Source organism: Schistocerca serialis, chromosome 1 (assembly GCF_023864345.2).
Source record: "Schistocerca serialis cubense isolate TAMUIC-IGC-003099 chromosome 1, iqSchSeri2.2, whole genome shotgun sequence".
NCBI lineage: Eukaryota > Metazoa > Arthropoda > Insecta > Orthoptera > Acrididae > Schistocerca > Schistocerca serialis.
Genome location: NC_064638.1, coordinates 523,876,919 through 523,896,415, shown reverse-complemented (window position 1 = coordinate 523,896,415; position 19,497 = coordinate 523,876,919). Strand labels below are relative to the sequence as shown.

Genomic DNA, 19,497 nt, shown 5'->3' with positions numbered 1-19,497 from the left:
TTTTATAAGCCAGTCATAGCTCATGTCACATGATCTCACCAGCCAATAGCATTATCACTGTTAAGTAGTGTGTACACACAAATAGGTTGTGGGATTAAAGGGACCAACACACAAATAGGAAAAGTTAATGGTGTAAATTAATACACGTAGTGTTGCTACAAGAAAAGCAGAGCTTTCACATATAATTCTAGTCTTGACAATCAATAAGCTGCAAGAGAAGCTAAACTTTCACGTATAATGTTGATCTTTTTTGTGCGTGTTGCACTTTAAGATACATCACGCAAATGTGCCAGTAAAATTTAAATACAAACATAAATGTCTGTTCATGAAATTTTTTCTAAATGGTCGTCCTCAAAGAGTTGATTTTTAAATGAGATTAAAATGTTCTGCGATTTAAGAAATTCATAGCACATTATCGCACTTAGTTCATCTTGTGTAAAAAGATGTTTACTTTGAAAGTAATGCTTTTCAATCAATCATTCTCAATATTTTCCCGCGACCTGTTAGAAAGAGGTTCGTTTCAGCAGTTGCCAGAGAGCGCCAGATAACAGGCATCACCGCGCTTGTGCAGCTATGATGACGCAGGAAGCCCGTATTTTCATACGTGTAAAACATTAAAAGATCTTACATTACATCATAAAAGAAACAAGACATCAGAGGAATTTCATGAACCATACTTAAATGGATAATTTTGCTTAAAGTGCACATTCATATGTCCAGATTCAGTTGTAAATTTTCTTGCAGTACCAGTACTGTATTATCTCATTTTTGGTTCTTTATTATGGCATAATGCCATATGTGCTAAAAGATGAAAACATGCTCAATTGAAATGCAGCTAACAGTTGAAACTAGCCAACAGTGTGGAATTAAACATTTCGTTTCAAATAAATTGACTGCCTCAGTGGAAAAGATTAATAAAGCCATATTTCTCTAGCAAACCGACAAAAATAACTTCATTGTTCCGCAAGGGGATTAATGCTTGACTGAAGTTGCTGCCCAAGGCAGATACCCTGGTATGCTCCCAGTGAATATGGCAGCTTGCGTGCGCCAGTAAAATTTTTCCAGGTAGCATCTTGCTGCTTGGTTATACAGCTAACAGCCACACTTTTGTAGCCAGAAGCGGGAGAAGGTACTCGCGTGACTCAACTGCGCATGCGCCCGCTAGCAACTGCTCACACGAATCTAATGCAAACGGTTGTGACGTCATGCTCATTGATGGCAATTTGTTGTTATGAAGCATTGCATAGTCTTCCTAAAGCCTCTCACACAAGTAATATACTTTAGCTACATGTGTTTCATATGCTAACATAAGGTCAACCCTCAACTTGGTTAGTGACCTGTCCACCATCCTGATAACGGCATCAGTGCAACGTGTATTTCAAAATTTTGTAAAGTGTCGGGGAGTGGAAGTCACTGAGCTCAGAGTGGTAAAAGTGTAGATCAGGGCTAGTGGCAAATGTGTTTCATAAAGCAATGCTGTCCTTGCTCATCATGAGGTATGATGATAAGGAAAGAGTGTGCGTCTCTGTACTGTTTTATACAGCCAATGAGAGAGTAATGAACAAAATCACGTTTTGAAGGAATACTGCCACATCCTCAACACAATTTATCACAGCCTCCACAACATTTGGAAAAATAGGCAAATATTTTGACTTAACTAAAGTTGGGTTATTAGGTCCCAACTAATCACAACATTGCAATTAGCGACATATTCGAAAGAAGCATTTATGTGACAACAAAGATTATTAATTTAATTTTTGCAAGTAAAACTCATATTTTAGCCTAACTAAGGCCTCAGGCTAAGCTATAGGCATTCTGTCTCCACAACCTACGTATTTTAGTTTTAACATTTGTTGACTTTATCAACTTACAAATAATCTTATCACATTAGAACCTAACCTAAACCTTGGGATAATATACGGATCAGTTTGTCACCAATGTCACATTCTGGGGCATATTCAGTACGAATTGTTTGTCAAAATTTGCTTCAATCCTACATTACACTCTTTTGCTCAGTGTTTATCTGCTGTAACTGCCTTCCTGTCTGTTTTATATTATGATGACCAAACACAGGTAACCAACAAGGGGGGAAATAAGGTGGACTATTCTGTTTTTTACTAAAATCTACCAACAAACACTTACCTTTAATTTGAATTACAGCTGCAGAAAGAAGCATGTTATTCTGAGTCTGATGGCTTAACATATTGATAATATGATAGAGATTTATTCATTGCTATTATGTTAGGATTGATTAAAATTAGAGCTGTTTCTCAAATTTATTCTGCATTGTCCTCACAGTCTATTCACCAAGTCCCATAGTGTGCTGTATGTCTTGTAGATGATCATGTCTAATAATAGTGCTTATACATAGATTTACCTGTCCTCATAAACAGTGATAGGTGCGAGATGACAGGCAGAAAATATGCACTTTTAAGCTTTGTGGTAACTTGGATGAAGGCATTCTCCCAGATCTTCCTCAGGGAATGCTTAAAAATCTCAACATTTTGCTGCTTTTATGAGCAAGCTTTTATAACATATACCAGTGACTGTGAAGCACATTTCTAGTTAGGGGTCTCTAATTCACTCTATGGCTCTGATGATGGATGTGACTTGGACTCCAAAACTGCTACAAAGCAATTTGGTCCATGATGGCCATAACTCTCTCACACTGATCAGGGAGTACATGTAGTATTAATCAACAGTTTATCTCAGTCATGGTTGATCATACCATGTTTTTGTCTATAATAATCACGTTAAATTTTTTGAGCAAAGTGATATGTTACAATGAGAGTATGACACTACTTGATCTTCATAGTCATGATCAAGCATCTTCGTGTTCACAGGATATTCTTAAAACCATTCTGACAAAACTCAGGAGGCAGGGGGTGGTAAATTGTCTTGCTGAATGTGAGGTCACCTGCAATAGGCTGAAGGGATGCACTTGATTGTAGGTTTCTATGTTATTTCTGGACAAAAGACAATTGGCAGATGCTGTCAGCATATAGTAACACGCACTGTACCTTGTTAACACATGCTATCTACACCTATGCTTTGAGGCTGAAATCCCTTCACCATGGTAAATCTCTACACCCTGTGACATGCAGCATTTGCATAATGCTAGATTCTGTAAAGTTCTCACTGGCATCATGCTATGTTGATAACATCTCACTGTACTCTCTTCAGTATAGTCGTTTTTATTGGAGAGTAGTCTAAGGATAATCTGAGGTGGATCTCTGAATGTGGCAGCTTAAAGAGACACATAGGCCAATCATAACTGTAGGGAGTGAGTTGGTGTGAATTCAATGTCCTCATGTGATGCGTACGTGCTGTGTGGCGGCGTATTAGGGGCTCGCAGCAGCTTCTTCCGTGGAGATGAGAATTGTGTGTGATGCGAATATAGTTCCATATAGTTAGGATGTCATCCAGTACGAACTGGCAATCAATTTGTGTACTGTGGCCTACTTATCTGCAACAGTTGATGTCATCAAAACACTGTTACCCAAAAGTTTTCCTTTAACTGAGTACATCATGGTAAACAAATATCATTCAGGGATTAGGCCATGGGCCTGTTCAAATTGCTGCCGTCTATGATCTTACGACATGTGATGAGCATATCACAGTTATTGCCAATAGACTCCTGATGATGCTACTGCTTCTTTATTCAAACAGCTCTTCATTTGGGCTCACAGAATACCCTTTAATGCAGTGGAACTTGGAAAGTCCAGTGCTTGCATGACCTCTAAGATGGAGTGTCCTGCACATCAGGCACCTGTCACCGGGCTATAATCAAAACACTTATGGTGTGTGTCTTGCCCATTCCTTGCTCGAATCTCATGCCCATGACTATTACACTGCTGATATTGTCCCAGTCACATCAGTTTATTGCATTAACCACAATGACAAAAATATCCTCTTCAATGTGACAATTACTGACTCAATCACCTACCGGATGGCCAGAAATTGGGGAACATAAGAGAAATTCTCGTAGACTGCTTTCTGGTGATAAAACTCAATTTCAAGTGGATCAGCAGTCAACAGAAAACTTGAGTGAATGGATGAATGAAAAATTAGCACAATACTGAAGTGCTACCCTGAACTCTTCATTTTTAAATGAATTCTGTTCTCACCTGGTGCTTGTAGCTCACTCTCTATGGAACTACGCTACCCTTACAGATATACCTGCAGTGTACTACTGTTGTTACAAAGGCTTATTTCCTAATCTAAATAAGCAAATTAAATGTATTGCCAACATAAAAATAAGCTCGTAACAAAAGATACAAATAATTTATGAGTGCTCTTTTACAATTACTTATAAAACTATCACCAGACAGTTCTGTGGACAGTAAAGAAGCAATTTTCAATTCTTCACTTAAACTGTAGGCTTGGCATTCACTAATGTGTGATTATTAAAAAGCCTGAGGCATATATACATCATGGAATGAGTCAAATACAATTTCTGTCTATATTACAATAAAAATATAAATGTTATAATAAATTAAAATATGAAAATATTGATACATTTCTTAAAATTCAAGTAAGTAATAGTTTTTCCTCTGAGTCTACCACTTTCAGTCAATTTTTAACAATTTGCCTAAGTAAATACTGGCAATAAGTAACTAACGCATAAAAAGTTCACTGTAAAATTTGTTATATACAACACAGTTTTAAAATTCAAAACTGGCAGTTTTCTGTAGCTTTTGAGCGCATCTAAGTACTGCATGTTAAACTTTTATACACTGTACAATATTCCCGCCTTTTTGGATGAAGTTATCCTGTTGTGGTGTCATCTTCCACGAAATCTGCAGCCACCTCTCTTGTAACACATTCCACATGACTCACCTAAGGCAATAAAAGTTTGCATTAACTGTAGTCAATAAAGTAGCATAACAAAATTAAAAAAACATGCAGTATTAACTCTTTATTTAGCAATTTTGCTCTCAAGCAACATCAAAATTGCACTGTTTGCTGGACCACACTTGGGTGGGTATTGGTGCTTGCAAGCAACATTTTTTAAGCTCTCATGTACAGTGATATTCTGTTGCTTCTGGTGAATAGTGTGAATCTTGCAAGATTATGTGAGCATCAGTTACCAGTTTGATTCAATTTTGTGGCACTGCTCCCCCCCCCCCCCCCTCGCCCGCCCCCTCCCTTTTTTTTTTCTTCAACAAAAATGCTTATAAATGGAAAGAGCAAGTCCTGAAGGCGAGTTATAATACAAATTTGTTAGTGAATTTTCTTTCTTTGGGAAGACAAAGCTGGACTTTGAGTACAGGATAGACAGGCAGGAGAAGAAATAAACAGGAACTCCTGTCCCAGTGAATGATACACAATATGACAGTTTTGATCACTGGCCAGAGTATGAGCCAAAAGAAAAGATAACTCTGCCCTCAGGGATAGTTGACCTATGTGGAAAATGTGGAATTGTTTAAATATACTTCCCATTAACATATTGTATTTTGAAATAATACAAGGGTTGACTCAGAAGTAAGTTTCCCTTCACTTTTACAAATAAACAACATTGTTTATTCTCACAGAAATTTATCGTTGGAAAGAAGAAACTTAGCTCTATTTTCTACATAATCGCCATCTTTTCCTATGCATTTTTGTAGAAGGTGCTCCAATTTCTCTATCCCCATGCTGCTAACCCGTGGAGGGAGTATTTCACCTCTTCTTTGACTCCATTGTTGTTCCAGAAGTGTTGGCCAACCAAGTGTTCCTTTAACTTAGTGAACAAGTGATAATCACTAGGTGCAAGGTCTGGACTGTAAGGTGAGGTGGGGCATGGCAGCCCAACCAAAATTTGTCAAAAGTTTCTGGGTTTGGCAGGAGACGTGAGGTCTGATGTTTATCGTGAAGCAGCATTACACCTTCTGTCATCCTTTCCAACTGTTCTGGATATATCACCTGAATTTTTGTAGTGTTTCAGAATAACTGTCTGAGTTGACTGCTGTCCCCAGTTCCATGAAATTGACCACTAGTACCTCCTTATCATCCCAAAACAAAGTGGTCACGATTTTGCCAGCAGAAGGAGTTTGTTTGAACTTCTTTGTGACTGGTGACCCCGAGTGATGCCATTGTCTGGATTTTTCTCTCATTTTACATCTACATCTACATTTATACTGCGCAAGCCACCCAACGGTGTGTGGTGGAGGGCACTTTACGTGCCACTGTCATTACCTCCCTTTTCTGTTCCAGTCGCGTATGGTTCGCAGGAAGAACGACTGTCTGAAAGCCTCCATGCACGCTCAAATCTCTCTAATTTTACATTCGTGATCTCGGAAGGTATAAGTAGGGGGAAGCAATATATTCGATACCTCATCCAGAAACGCACCCTCTCGAAACGTTGCGAGCAAGCTACACCGTGATGCAGAGCGCCTCTCTTGCAGAGTCTGCTAAACATCTCCGTAACGCTATCACGGTTACCAAATAATAATTTTAGGAGTGAAATGAAACACCCATCTTTCATCTCCCATAACAACGGAGTTAAACAATCCTTCCTCATCTTCTTAACAGTTTTGAAGAAACTGGAAAGCACAGTGAAGGTGTTTATCCTTGTGTTCTGCTGTCAGCATACGTGGTACCCATCGAGTACAACCCATGTGATACCCCAATTTTTCTGTCAGTGCTCTGTCAACTGTACTGTATGAACTCCCAGGAATCTGAGCAACAAGTTAAAGGACACTGATCCTCCTGTTTTGAAGCCCTTCGCATTGGACCACCTCGATAACCGCCTCCGTGACCGAAGGTCTTCCACTCTATTCTTCATCATGGACCTCCTTCCGACTGGCACTAAACTCGCTGCACCTGTGTTGGATGGACACAAACTTGTTGCCATAAAGTTATGTCAACTGACGATGAATATCCATGGGCACAGTCCTTTTCACATTCAAAAACCGAATTATGGAACGAATCTTGCACTTGGGGCGTGATCAATAATGGGCACCTCCATCACAGACAGCTGCTGAGTCAATACCTGTACATTAAGTACATATGCCTGAGCTCACTCACACCACCTGTGATAATCAACGCAAAGTGTGATAATGTTATATTTGTCAGTGAAGCCAGTTTTACAAAATACTAATTGTTACCTGCAATTGATTTTGAATATCAGTAATTTTTCTATGATGAGTAAGTAAGCTATTTTACATGCAATAACATCAACTGCCCTCATATGTCTGCCTACCCCAACTGCTCCAATACACAGCATGGCAGCACACACAGTATGCAGAGGGCTTGAGCAGATGCTATACATCATTCAATACATTACACAACAAATGACACTGTTCAGTGCAAAATCATCAGAAATGAGACATCTATACTATTTGTTATATGTATTTGGCAATGCTAGTAGTGATTTTGCCTGATGGTAAATATGCCCTTGCACTTTGAACGTCACCATGTACAGCTGTGGATCATAAAACTCTGTTCTTTCAGACATGCATGTACATAAATTTACTTGGAAAAGAATAATATCAATTAGCAATTGGAATCTCACAATCAACACCACTTGTTACGTCACACATAAATTGAAATGTAGTAGCCTCTTTATGATTAAATAGAATTATGTCATTTATGCACACTCACACTGAAAATATACAAACTGTTGCAAAACTATATGAAATACATATATTTTTTTAAATTACTCACATGCCACCTATCATAAAATGGATGGATTTAAGGCCTGACCAGACAGAATATGGTCCTATAGTGTGGCTCATACTGCAGCATATGGCCAAGGTTTTCAGTGTCAACAGTCACAATGAAGAAGTGGCCGAAACCTCACTAACAGCCTGCATGTTGTAGTGTGTTGCAGTCGGCAGGAAAGAACTAACAGTCAATTTGAACACCTTTTATTGTAATTAAAGAAAAATGCCTTCTTGGCATACACTAAGTTTTAAAATGCCAGAACAACCAGCAAAACCCACAACTCTTGTGGTGACAAACCATTTAAGTAAACAAGACAAGGGAAGAAAATACTAATCAAAATCTGCTCTTACAAAATACAATGTGCTACTACAATGCTACGGCTGGCGTAAGTACTGGCCGGAGCTGTTCCTAGAGGTTGATAAACATTGCCAGTCTAGGCGTGAGGAGTGCTACATGAGTCATATGAGTTCTGATTGGTGGAACACTGTCACATGTTATCTGATGAAGTAGTTCAGTGTTTATTTGGAAAGTCTGTTATTGTTTCTGTCTGCTGGCGATGTTTCTCTCCATGCTCATGAAAGGGGGTGTGCAACCCATCTTGCGAGTTGGTTGTGTGGGCCCTCTAAATAAGGGGCCAATACGACACGTGTAGCAGCATACGACAGTTGCCTCCCACTAGCTGCATGCAGCTGCTACAGTGAATCCGTATTCTGTGACAACTCAGCACTAGCCAGTGCAGCAGGCTAGCTGCCACTGTGTCAAAGATGCACTCTGTGTGACTGGCACGATACAATAACGAGCATTTAAACAATGCGGCTCAAGGCCAGTGGCCATTCTGCCGTGTCGCGTGGTGTCTGGCCATGCCTTAATTCAGAAACGTTCATGGGCGTGCACACAGCTCACCAAAGTTCTACAGTAAGCGTACTGAGCAAACAAAGAAACAATCATTTTTACATATACAGATGTGAAAGAATATACAGTGACCTTTTGCTGATTAATGTATTGTTTAAAAGAATTTCAGAAGCAGCAGTGCTGTGATGGGGGATAAAAAGAACTCCTGCAATGAATCAAGAATTCAATCTTCAGTTGCTATATTCTTCGGCATTTTAGTGTGTGTTGCTAATCAAAAGAGGAAAGAAGGAAGGAAGATTGGGTTTAATATACTGTTGTGCTGCTAATTCAGTCCTTCTCCCTGTAATCTTTCATTCCTACGGGTGTCTTGGAAGCCATCATGTCAATATGAAGAACTAGACAAAAGTAAATGACCAGTTATTGTATCACCCACATGTTCTGATGAGATTAGAATATGTGGTATCTGCAAGGTATTTTTCAGACCAAACTATTATATTATGAAAGAAGGATAAATAATGGGAAGGTGCTCTCGTGCATATGGGGGAAGCCTTTCTGGTAGCATTTATATCAACAAATGAGGAGATATAGATAGTTTCAAGATGGATAAGCATTCACAACATGGTGCTATGTTTACTGAAAGCAATTGCATAAAAAAATTTCATTTCCTCACAAAGCCCTGAAAGGTAGATAACACTTCATTAATATTGAACAGGCCTCGGGGCACTGTTGCTTGTTGTAGGACTGGTATGAAGTGAGCTGTGACACTTATGACCAATTATGAAAATGTTAACTTTGAGAAAAATAACATATTACATGGGGATCGTAGAAATTTCTTTTGCAAAGCCAAAGCTTCAATCTCTGTCCTGTGATTTCAGGTTTTACCTTTGACCCCTGATGATCACACACAGCACTCTATATATACTGTACATATTACACAGACCCTCCTCCCACGAACCATGGACCTTGCTGTTGGTGGGGAGGCTTGCGTGCCTCAACGATACAGATAGCCGTACCGTAGGTGCAACCACAACGGAGGGGTATCTGTTGAGATGCCAGACAAACATGTGGTTCCTGAAGAGGGGCAGCAGCCTTTTCAGTAGTTGCAGGGGCAACAGTCTGGATGATTGACTGATCTGGCCTTGTAACACTAACCAAAACGGCCTTGCTGTTGTGGTACTGCGAATGGCTGAAAGCAAGGGGAAACTACAGCCGTAATTTTTCCTGAGGGCATGCAGCTTTACTGTATGGTTAATGATGATGGCATCCTCATGGGTAAAATATTCCGGAGGTAAAATAGCCCCCAATTGGATCTCCGGGCGGGGACTACTCAAGAGGACGTCGTTATCAGGAGAAAGAAAACGCATTCTACGGATAGGAGTGTGGAATGTCAGATCCCTTAATCGGGCAGGTAGGTTAGAAAATTTAAAAAGGGAAATGGATAGGTTAAAGTTAGATATAGTGGGAATTAGTGAAGTTCGGTGGCAGGAGGAACAAGACTTCTGGTCAGGTGAATACAGGGTTATAAATACAAAATCAAATAGGGGTAATGCAGGAGTAGGTTTAATAATGAATAGGAAAATAGGAATGCGGGTAAGCTACTACAAACAGCATAGTGAATGTATTATAGTGGCCAAGATAGACACGAAGCCCATGCCTACTACACTAGTACAAGTTTATATGCCAACTAGCTCTGCAGATGACGAAGAAATTGAAGAAATGTATGATGAGATAAAAGAAATTATTCAGGCAGGGAAGAGAGACGAAAATTTAATAGTGACTGGAATTCGACAGTAGGAAAAGGGAGAGAAAGAACTTAGCAGGTGAATATGGACTGGGGCTAAGAAATGAAAGAGGAAGCCGTCTGGTAGAATTTTGCACAGAGCACAACTTAATCATAGCTAACACTAGGTTCAAGAATCATAAAAGAAGGTTGTATACATGGAAGAATCCTGGAGATACTAAAAGGTATCAGATAGATTATATAATGGTAAGGCAGAGATTTAGGAACCAGGTTTTAAATTGTAGGACATTTCCAGGGGCAGATGTGGACTCTGACCACAATCTATTGGTTATGAACTGTAGATTAAAACTGAAGAAATTGCAAAAAGGTGGGAATTTAAGGAGATGGGACCTGGATAAACTGACTAAACCAGAGTTTGTACAGAGTTTCAGGAAGAGCATAAGGGAACAATTGACAGGAATGGGGGAAAGAAATACAGTAGAAGACGAATGGGTAGCTCTGAGGGATGAAGTAGTGAAGGCAGCAGAGCATCAAGTAGGTAAAAAGACGAGGGCTAGTAGAAACCCTTGGGTAACAGAAGAAATATTGAATTTAATTGATGAAAGGAAAAAATATAAAAATGCAGTAAATGAAGCTGGCAAAAAGGAATACAAACGTCTCAAAAATGAGATCGTGCAAAATGGCTAAGCAGGCATGGCTAGAGGACAAATGTAAGGATGTAGAGGCTTATCTCATTATGGGTAAGATAGATACATCCTACAAGAAAATTAAAGAGACCTTTGGAGAAAAGAGAGCCACTTATATGAATATCAAGAGCTCAGATGGAAACCCAGTTCTAAGCAAAGAGGGGAAAGCAGAAAGGTGGAAGGAGTATATAGAGGGTCTATACAAGGGCGATTTACTTGAGGACAATATTATGGAAATGGAAGAGGATGTAGATGAAGATGAAATGGGAGATATGATACTGCGTGAAGAGTTTGACAGAGCACTGAAAGACCTGAGTCGAAACAAGGCCCCGGGAGTAGATAACATTCCATTAGAACTACTGATGGCCTTGGGAGAGCCAGTCCTGACAAAATTCTAGCATCTGGTGAGCAAGATGTATGAGACAGGCGAAATACCCTCAGACTTCAAGAAGAATATAATAATTCCAATCCCAAAGAAAGCAGGTGTTGACAAATGTGAAAATTACCGAACTATCAGTTTAATAAGCCACATCTGCAAAATACTAACGCGAATTCTTTACAGACGAATGGAAAAACTGGTAGAAGCCGACCTTGGGGAAGATCAGTTTGGATTCCGTAGAAATGTTGGAACACGTGAGGCAATACTGACCTTACGACTTATCTCAGAAGAAAGATTAAGGAAAGGCAAACCTAAGTTTCTAGCATTTGTAGACTTAGAGAAAGCTTTTGACAATGTTGACTGGAATACTCTCTTTCAAATTCTAAAGGTGGCAGGGGTAAAATACAGGGAGCGAAAGGCTATTTACGATTTGTACAGAAACCAGATGGCAGTTACAAAGAGTCGAGGGCCATGAAAGGGAAGCAGTGGTTCGGAAGGGAGTGAGACAGGGTTGTAGCCTCTCCCCAATGTTATTCAATCTGTATATTGAGCAAGCAGTAAAAGAAACAAAAGAAAAATTTCGAGTAGGTATTAAAATCCAGGGAGAAGAAATAAAAACTTTGGGGTTCGCCGATGACATTGTAATTCTGTCAGAGACAGCAAAGGACTTGGAAGAGCAGTTGAACGGAATGGACAGTGTCTTGAAAGGAGGATATAAGATGAACATCAACAAAACCGAAACGAGGATAATGGAATGTAGGCGAATGAAGTCGGGTGATGCTGAGGGAATTAGATTAGGAAATGAGACACTTAAAGTAGTAAAGGAGTTTTGCTATTTGGGGGGGGGGGGGGGGGGGGGGGGGCAAAATAACTGATGTTGGTCGAAGTAGAGAGGATATAAAATGTAGACTGGCAATGGCAAGGAAAGCGTTTCTGAAGAAGAGAAATTTGTTAACATCGAGTATAGATTTAAATGTCAGGAAGTCGTTTCTGAAAGTATTTGTATGGAGTGTAGCCATGTCTGGAAGTGAAACATGGACAATAAACAGTTTAGACAAGAAGAGGATAGAAGCTTTCGAAATGTGGTGCTACAGAAGAATGTTGAAGATTAGGTGGGTAGATCACGTAACTAATGAGGAGGTATTGAATAGGATTGGGGAGAAGAGAAGTTTGTGGCACAACTTGACTAGAAGAAGGGATCGGTTGGTAGGATATGTGCTGAGGCATCAAGGGATCACAAATTTAGCATTGGAGGGCAGCGTGGAGGGTAAAAATCATAGAGGGAGATCAAGAGATGAATACACTAAGCAGTTTCTGAAGGATGTAGGTTGCAGTAGGTACTGGGAGATGAAGGAGCTTGCACAGGATAGATTAGCATGGAGAGCTGCATGAAACCAGTCTCAGGACTGAAGACCACAACAACAACAACAATAACAACAACAACAATTACACAGACCACTATTTCCATTGGAACTGAATGTCGATTCATTGCTGCTGCAGTCTACCAATACATTCTTTGCCTCATTTAATACCTTTGATTGTTCATTTACATTCTGGGATATACAGAACAAAGATGTATATGGTTTTCTAGGAAAAAGTACACCGACAACAATTAAAGCACAAACAAATTTATCTTTGTTTTTTTACCTTGTTGCGGAATTTAACTCCATAAAATTTATTTGCATGTACCAACAACTCTGGTCTGAATGTCGTGGTAATAAATTGTGCATCTTTGGACAGCTCGTGTATCATATTAGCAACAGCCATTCTGTGTTGTGAATCAAGAGCCTGGAATAAAAGCAAATAATCAGTATAGTGTATCATGTGTACCACATAAATGAATTTTGGACTATGCACAAAAGAGAGGAATATAATTTAAATTACAAATTAAATACTGTTAGTTCAAATGCTTAAAGATTTTAACATGAGGTTCATGAACTAACACATGTCATTAAATAACTAAGAACCCTCTTATACGAATATCTTGAAAATTCTCATATGATTCAAATTAGCTTCAGCCTTAAATGTCTTATATCATGTACAGCAATTATATTAACAAAAATGGCTCCTCTCACAGAACTTCAAACATGTTTTAACAATTAGTTTGAAGTTGAAAGCACTGTCAATTTTACCAATGTCGTCGTGGTTTGGCAATGGTTAACACACAAAACTGCTTGGTCTTTGACGTCTTGACTCCTTGATGCAGCATGTGTCCCAAACCTGTAGAATCATAGCTACACAGATGGTAGTAAATTGTAATATAAACACTTACAGATAAGGAACAAATCATCAGAAATGAGTAGCTTACGCTATAACATTCATGCAGCTAGTCCATAGAGTTTACTACTTTTTACATTTCATGACTGGTTGTCAAAATGAATGTGTTACTTGTTAAGTTAGCTATTGACATGCCTTTAATGTATAACACAACATAAAGTGGTGTACAGAAAGCTGAAAGAATATATAAAGAAAAATTTGACAACAGATATCTTTTTTACTGAAATGGACAGAAACAGTGCCATTCGAGCAATGGAGTGTTGTCAATGGGTCTTGACAATCAATTATTTACACGCTACTTCAGGCCTACACCGATGCGCCAAAACATTACGATTCCTGCCCACTGCAAGCCTGAATGCCACCTGCTGGTGCTGCAGGCATGTGACTCAATAAGGAAAGCACACAAGCAGAGCAGAAACGAATGGGAATTGTTTTACCAATGATAAGGGCTATAAATGGATAAATCCACTGATGTAAGTGACTCCAATAAAGTGCAGAATTGTTATGGCCTAGTGCCTGGGATCTAGCACCTGTAATACCACAACCCCTTTTGGGATCCTGTATCCTATTCCAGTCTCATCCCCACTCTCCCAAAGAGGGCATATAATATGTAATATTAGTAGTTTACACCAATTTAAACTGCTGCTTTGACTTTGTATTTTCTGGTTATCCAGTGTGGACACGTGGACAAGGGAAAAAAATTTCCCGGATTTCTTCTGGATTTTCCGGTTAAAAATACATTTTCTACTGGGTGAAAACATACCTATTCTCTGTTAACAGACAGTATATTTTGTCGCAGAACTGTCTAATTTTTCAATCCTTTGAATGGTTATGGTTTTATACATGGGTGTAGAATTTCCCGGTGCTTTAGAAAACAAAACTCAGGGAAAAAGACACGTTTTGGAAAGATCTTTGATGTACAGCAACATGTACAATGCATATTTTCATATTTGTTGTTATTGTGGTCTTCAGTCCTGAGACTGGTTTGATGCAGCTCTCCATGCCACTCTATCCTGTGCAAGCTTTTTCATCTCCCAGTACCTACTGCAACCTACATCCTTCTGAATCTGCTTAGTGTATTCATCTCTTGGTCTCCCCCTACGATTTTTACCCTCCACGCTGCCCTTCAATACTAAATTGGTGATCCCTTGATGCCTCAGAACATGTCCTACCAACCGATCCCTTCTTCTGGTCAAGTTGTGCCACAAACTTCCCTTCTCCCCAATCCTATTCAATACTTCCTCATTAGTTATGTGATCTACCCATCTAATCTTCAGCATTCTTCTGTAGCACCACATTTCGAAAGCTTCTATTCTCTTCTTGTCCAAACTATTTATCGTCCATGTTTCACTTCCATACATGGCAACACTCCATACGAATACTTTCAGAAATGACTTCCTGACACCTAAATCAATACTGGATGTTAACAAATTTCTCTTCTTCAGAAACGCTGTTCTTGCCATTGCCAGCCTACATTTTATATCCTCTCTACTTCGACCATCATCAGTTATTTTGCTCCCCAAATAGCAAAACTCCTTTACTACTTTAAGTGCCTCATTTCCTAATCTAATTCCCTCAGCATCACCCGACTTAATTAGACTACATTCCATTATCCTTGTTTTCCTTTTGTTGATGTTCATCTTATATCCTCCTTTCAAGACACTGTCCATTCCATTCAACTGCTCTTCCAAGTCCTTTGCTGTCTCTGACAGAATTACAATGTCATCGGCGAACCTCAAAGTTTTTATTTCTTCTCCATGAATTTTAATACCTACTCCGAATTTTTCTTTTGTTTCCTTTACTGCTTGCTCAATATACAGATTGAACAACATCGGGGACAGGCTACAACCCTGTCTTACTCCCTTCCCAACCACTGCTTCCCTTTCATGTCCCTCGACTCTTATAACTGCCATCTGGTTTCTGTACAAATTGTAAATAGCCTTTCGCTCCCTATATTTTACCCCTGCCACCTTTAGAATTTGAAAGAGAGTATTCCAGTCAACATTGTCAAAAGCTTTCTCTAAGTCTACAAATGCTAGAAACGTAGGTTTGCCTTTCCTTAATCTTTCTTCTAAGATAAGTCGTAAGGTCAGTATTGCCTCACGTGTTCCAGTGTTTCTACGGAATCCAAACTGATCTTCCCCAAGGTTGGCGTCTATTAGTTTTTCCATTCGTCTGTAAAGAATTCGCGTTAGTATTTTGCAGCTGTGACTTATTAAGCTGATAGTTCGGTAATTTTCACATTTGTCAACACCTGCTTTCTTTGGGATTGGAATTATTATATTCTTCTTGAAGTCTGAGGGTATTTCGCCTGTTTCATACATCTTGCTCACCAGATGGTAGAGTTTCGTCAGGACTGGCTCTCCCACGGCCGTCAGTAGTTCCAATGGAATATTGTCTACTCCGGGGGCCTTGTTTCGACTCAGGTCTTTCAGTGCTCTGTCAAACTCTTCACGCAGTATCGTATCTCCCATTTCATCTTCATCTACATCCTCTTCCATTTCCATAATATTGTCCTCAAGTACATCGCCCTTGTATAGACCCTCTATATACTCCTTCCACCTTTCTGCTTTCCCTTCTTTGCTTAGAACTGGGTTTCCATCTGAGCTCTTGATATTCATACAAGTGGTTCTCTTATCTCCAAAGGTCTCTTTAATTTTCCTGTAGGCGGTATCTATCTTACCCCTAGTGAGATAGGCCTCTGCATCCTTACATTTGTCGTCTAGCCATCCCTGCTTAGCCATTTTGCACTTCCTGTCGATCTCATTTTTGAGACGTTTGTATTCCTTTTTGCCTGTTTCACTTACTGCATTTTTATATTTTCTCCTTTCATCAATTAAATTCAATATTTCTTCTGTTACCCAAGGATTTCTACTAGCCCTCGTCTTTTTACCAACTTGATCCTCTGCTGCCTTCACTACTTCATCCCTCAAAGCTACCCATTCTTCTTCTACTGTATTTATTTCCCCCATTCCTGTCAATTGCTCCCTTATGCTCTCCCTGAATATCTGTACAACCTCTGGTTCTTTTAGTTTATCCAGGTCCCATCTCCTTAAATTCCCGCCTTTTTGCAGTTTCTTCAATTTTAATCTACAGGTCATAACCAATAGATTGTGGTCAGAGTCCACATCTGCCCCTGGAAATGTCTTACAATTTAAAACCTGGTTCCTCAATCTCTGTCTTACCATTATATAATCTATCTGATACCTTTTAGTATCTCCAGGGTTCTTCCATGTATACAACCTTCTTTCATGATTCTTAAACCAAGTGTTAGTTATGATTATGTTGTGCTCTGTACAAAATTCTACCAGGCGGCTTCCTCTTTCATTTCTGTCCCCCAATCCATATTCACCTACTATGTTTCCTTCTCTCCCTTTTCCTACACTCGAATTCCAGTCACCCATGACTATTAAATTTTCGTCTCCCTTCACAATCTGAATAATTTCTTTTATTTCATCATACATTTCTTCAATTTCTTCGTCATCTGCAGAGCTAGTTGGCATATAAACTTGTACTACTGTAGTAGGTGTGGGCTTCGTATCTATCTTGGCCACAATAATGCGTTCACTATGATGTTTGTAGTAGCTTACCCGCATTCCTATTTTCCTATTCATTATTAAACCTACTCCTGCATTACCCCTATTTGATTTTGTGTTTATAACCCTGTAGTCACCTGACCAGAAGTCTTGTTCCTCCTGCCACCGAACTTCACTAATTCCCACTATATCTAACTTCAACCTTTCCATTTCCCTTTTTAAATTTTCTAACCTACCTGCCCGATTAAGGGATCTGACATTCCACGCTCCAATCCGTAGAACGCCAGTTTTCTTTCTCCTGATAACGACATCCTCTTGAGTAGTCCCCGCCCGGAGATCCGAATGGGGGACTATTTTACCTCCGGAATATTTTACCCAAGAGGACGCCATCATCATGTAATCATACAGTAGAGCTGCATGCCCTCGGGAAAAATTACGGCTGTAGTTTCCCCTTGCTTTCAGCTGTTCGCAGTACCAGCACAGCAAGGCCGTTTTGGTTATTGTTACAAAGCCAGATCAGTCAATCATCCAGACTGTTGCCCTTGCAACTACTGAAAAGGCTGCTGCCCCTCTTCAGGAACCACACGTTTGTCTGGCCTCTCAACAGATACCCCTCCGTTGTGGTTGCACCTACGGTACGGCTATCTGAATCGCTGAGGCACGCAAGCCTCCCCACCAACGGCAAGGTCCATGGTTCATGGGGGGATTTTCATATTAGGAAAGTATAAATTCGAATTCCACCAAACACCGCATATTACTTTCTGAAGTACTGAAATCGAGATTGCGATGCTCTTTTGTAAGCCAGTCATAGTTCATGTCACGTGATCTTGCCAGCTGATGACAGCGGATATTCAGAGCTTACGACACGAATGTAGTCAGCCAATAGCAACTTCACTGTTAAGTAGTGCGAACACACAAACAGGAAAAGTTAATGTTTTAAATTAATGTACATAGAGTTGCTACAAGAAAAGGAGAGCTTTCACATATAATATTGGGGGGAGGTACTACTCCACTGCGCATGATCCCACCCGTAACTGTTGAAATGAATCTAATGTAAACAGTTGCGATGTCAGGCTCATCAGAGCAATTTCTTGTTACAAAGCATTGCATAGTCCTATAGCCTTGATTCATTTTGCTGTTGGCAGACGCTTGTATGAGCACTGTTTTTTTTTGTTGTTGCATATGACACATTTCCTTTGCAATTTAAGTTTTATTTCCATTTTTTCTCTCGTTCATGTTTTATTGATGCAATATTATTCTGCAGTCATATCCTTTGTTAGAGTATTGGTTGTTACCAGTCAATATTACAAAAATTTAACTGAAAACAAAAACAATGAAAAATTCCCAGAAATCTGAAAAATTTCCAGGTTTTTCCTGGTTTTCTCCCGGACGAAAAAATTCCCGGGTTTTTCCTGGTTCGTATACACCCTGTTATCTGGATTCGAGTACATCAAAGATTTTTTTATGCAGCAAGTTAGTAATTTACACTAATTTAAGCTATTGTTTTGACATTACTAATGTACCATCACAATTTGTACACAATACAAACTACAGGCACATGGTAGGAATAAAATTGCTATTATAATTATGGAGTAATTAATGATTAAAGTTTTGATAATTCTAGTCATTGAGAGACAACTATTTTTATGTTTTGTTAAATCAGAAATTAATTGTTTCCCAAATAGAAATATGACAATATTATTTTTCAGTCACGATCAATCATGGTCATGTTCTAGTTAGTGTTAGTTAATAGAACTGTAATTAAGAGATACAGAAAATGTAAAATTTTACTCGTACAAAATTTAATTAAATGAATCTAGGCCTTTCATTCAATAAAACTAATCACTCTGTAAATGACAGGACAATTCTCCTTTTAGCCAATAAAATAATATATGCACATTAATGAAATACATTGCTGCAATGATAAAATATGTAATTTATAGTCTTAATTGAAACAGATCCTTTTCTATCTTATTATGAAATTATTCAATGTTATTCTGTGTAATTTTCTATGTAATTTGGGAAGATGTATGTAAAAACTTTAATTGTTAAATGTGCAAATTCAGTATGTAAAAATAACAGTAATTGTGTAAAATCATAAAAATAGAGGTGATTTGTATGTCACCATAGATCAGTCTTGGACTGAATTTTGTTTCAACAGCATGTAGTCAGACTTTGTACATTCACCCCCGAACAACTAGCGTGCGAAATAAAATTCTCTGTGAAGAAGAAGTACTGAAACTTATTTCTACCATTAAATGAATCCCGTGTGAAGATGCAGTAACATCAAGATGAACCTACAGCAGCATCTCGGATTACAAACGATACATATTATTTTATTGGTGGAGAATATCTTTAATAAGATGTGGTTTATTAATC

At 39.0% G+C, this 19,497-nt stretch overlaps 1 protein-coding gene across 1 annotated transcript in view; it reads right to left on the bottom strand.

Annotated features, from left to right (window-relative positions):
- Positions 1-4,265: 4,265 nt before the first annotated feature.
- LOC126474514 (structural maintenance of chromosomes protein 3) overlaps positions 4,266-19,497 on the bottom strand; it is a 216,962-nt gene continuing 201,730 nt past the window's right edge. The window contains exons 25-26 of the mRNA XM_050101989.1: positions 12,953-13,093; positions 4,266-4,839 (exon numbers count right to left, since the gene is read on the bottom strand). Of these exons, the coding sequence (XP_049957946.1) occupies positions 4,768-4,839; positions 12,953-13,093 (213 nt within the window). The 3' untranslated portion in view covers positions 4,266-4,767. The remainder of the gene's footprint in view (positions 4,840-12,952; positions 13,094-19,497) is intronic.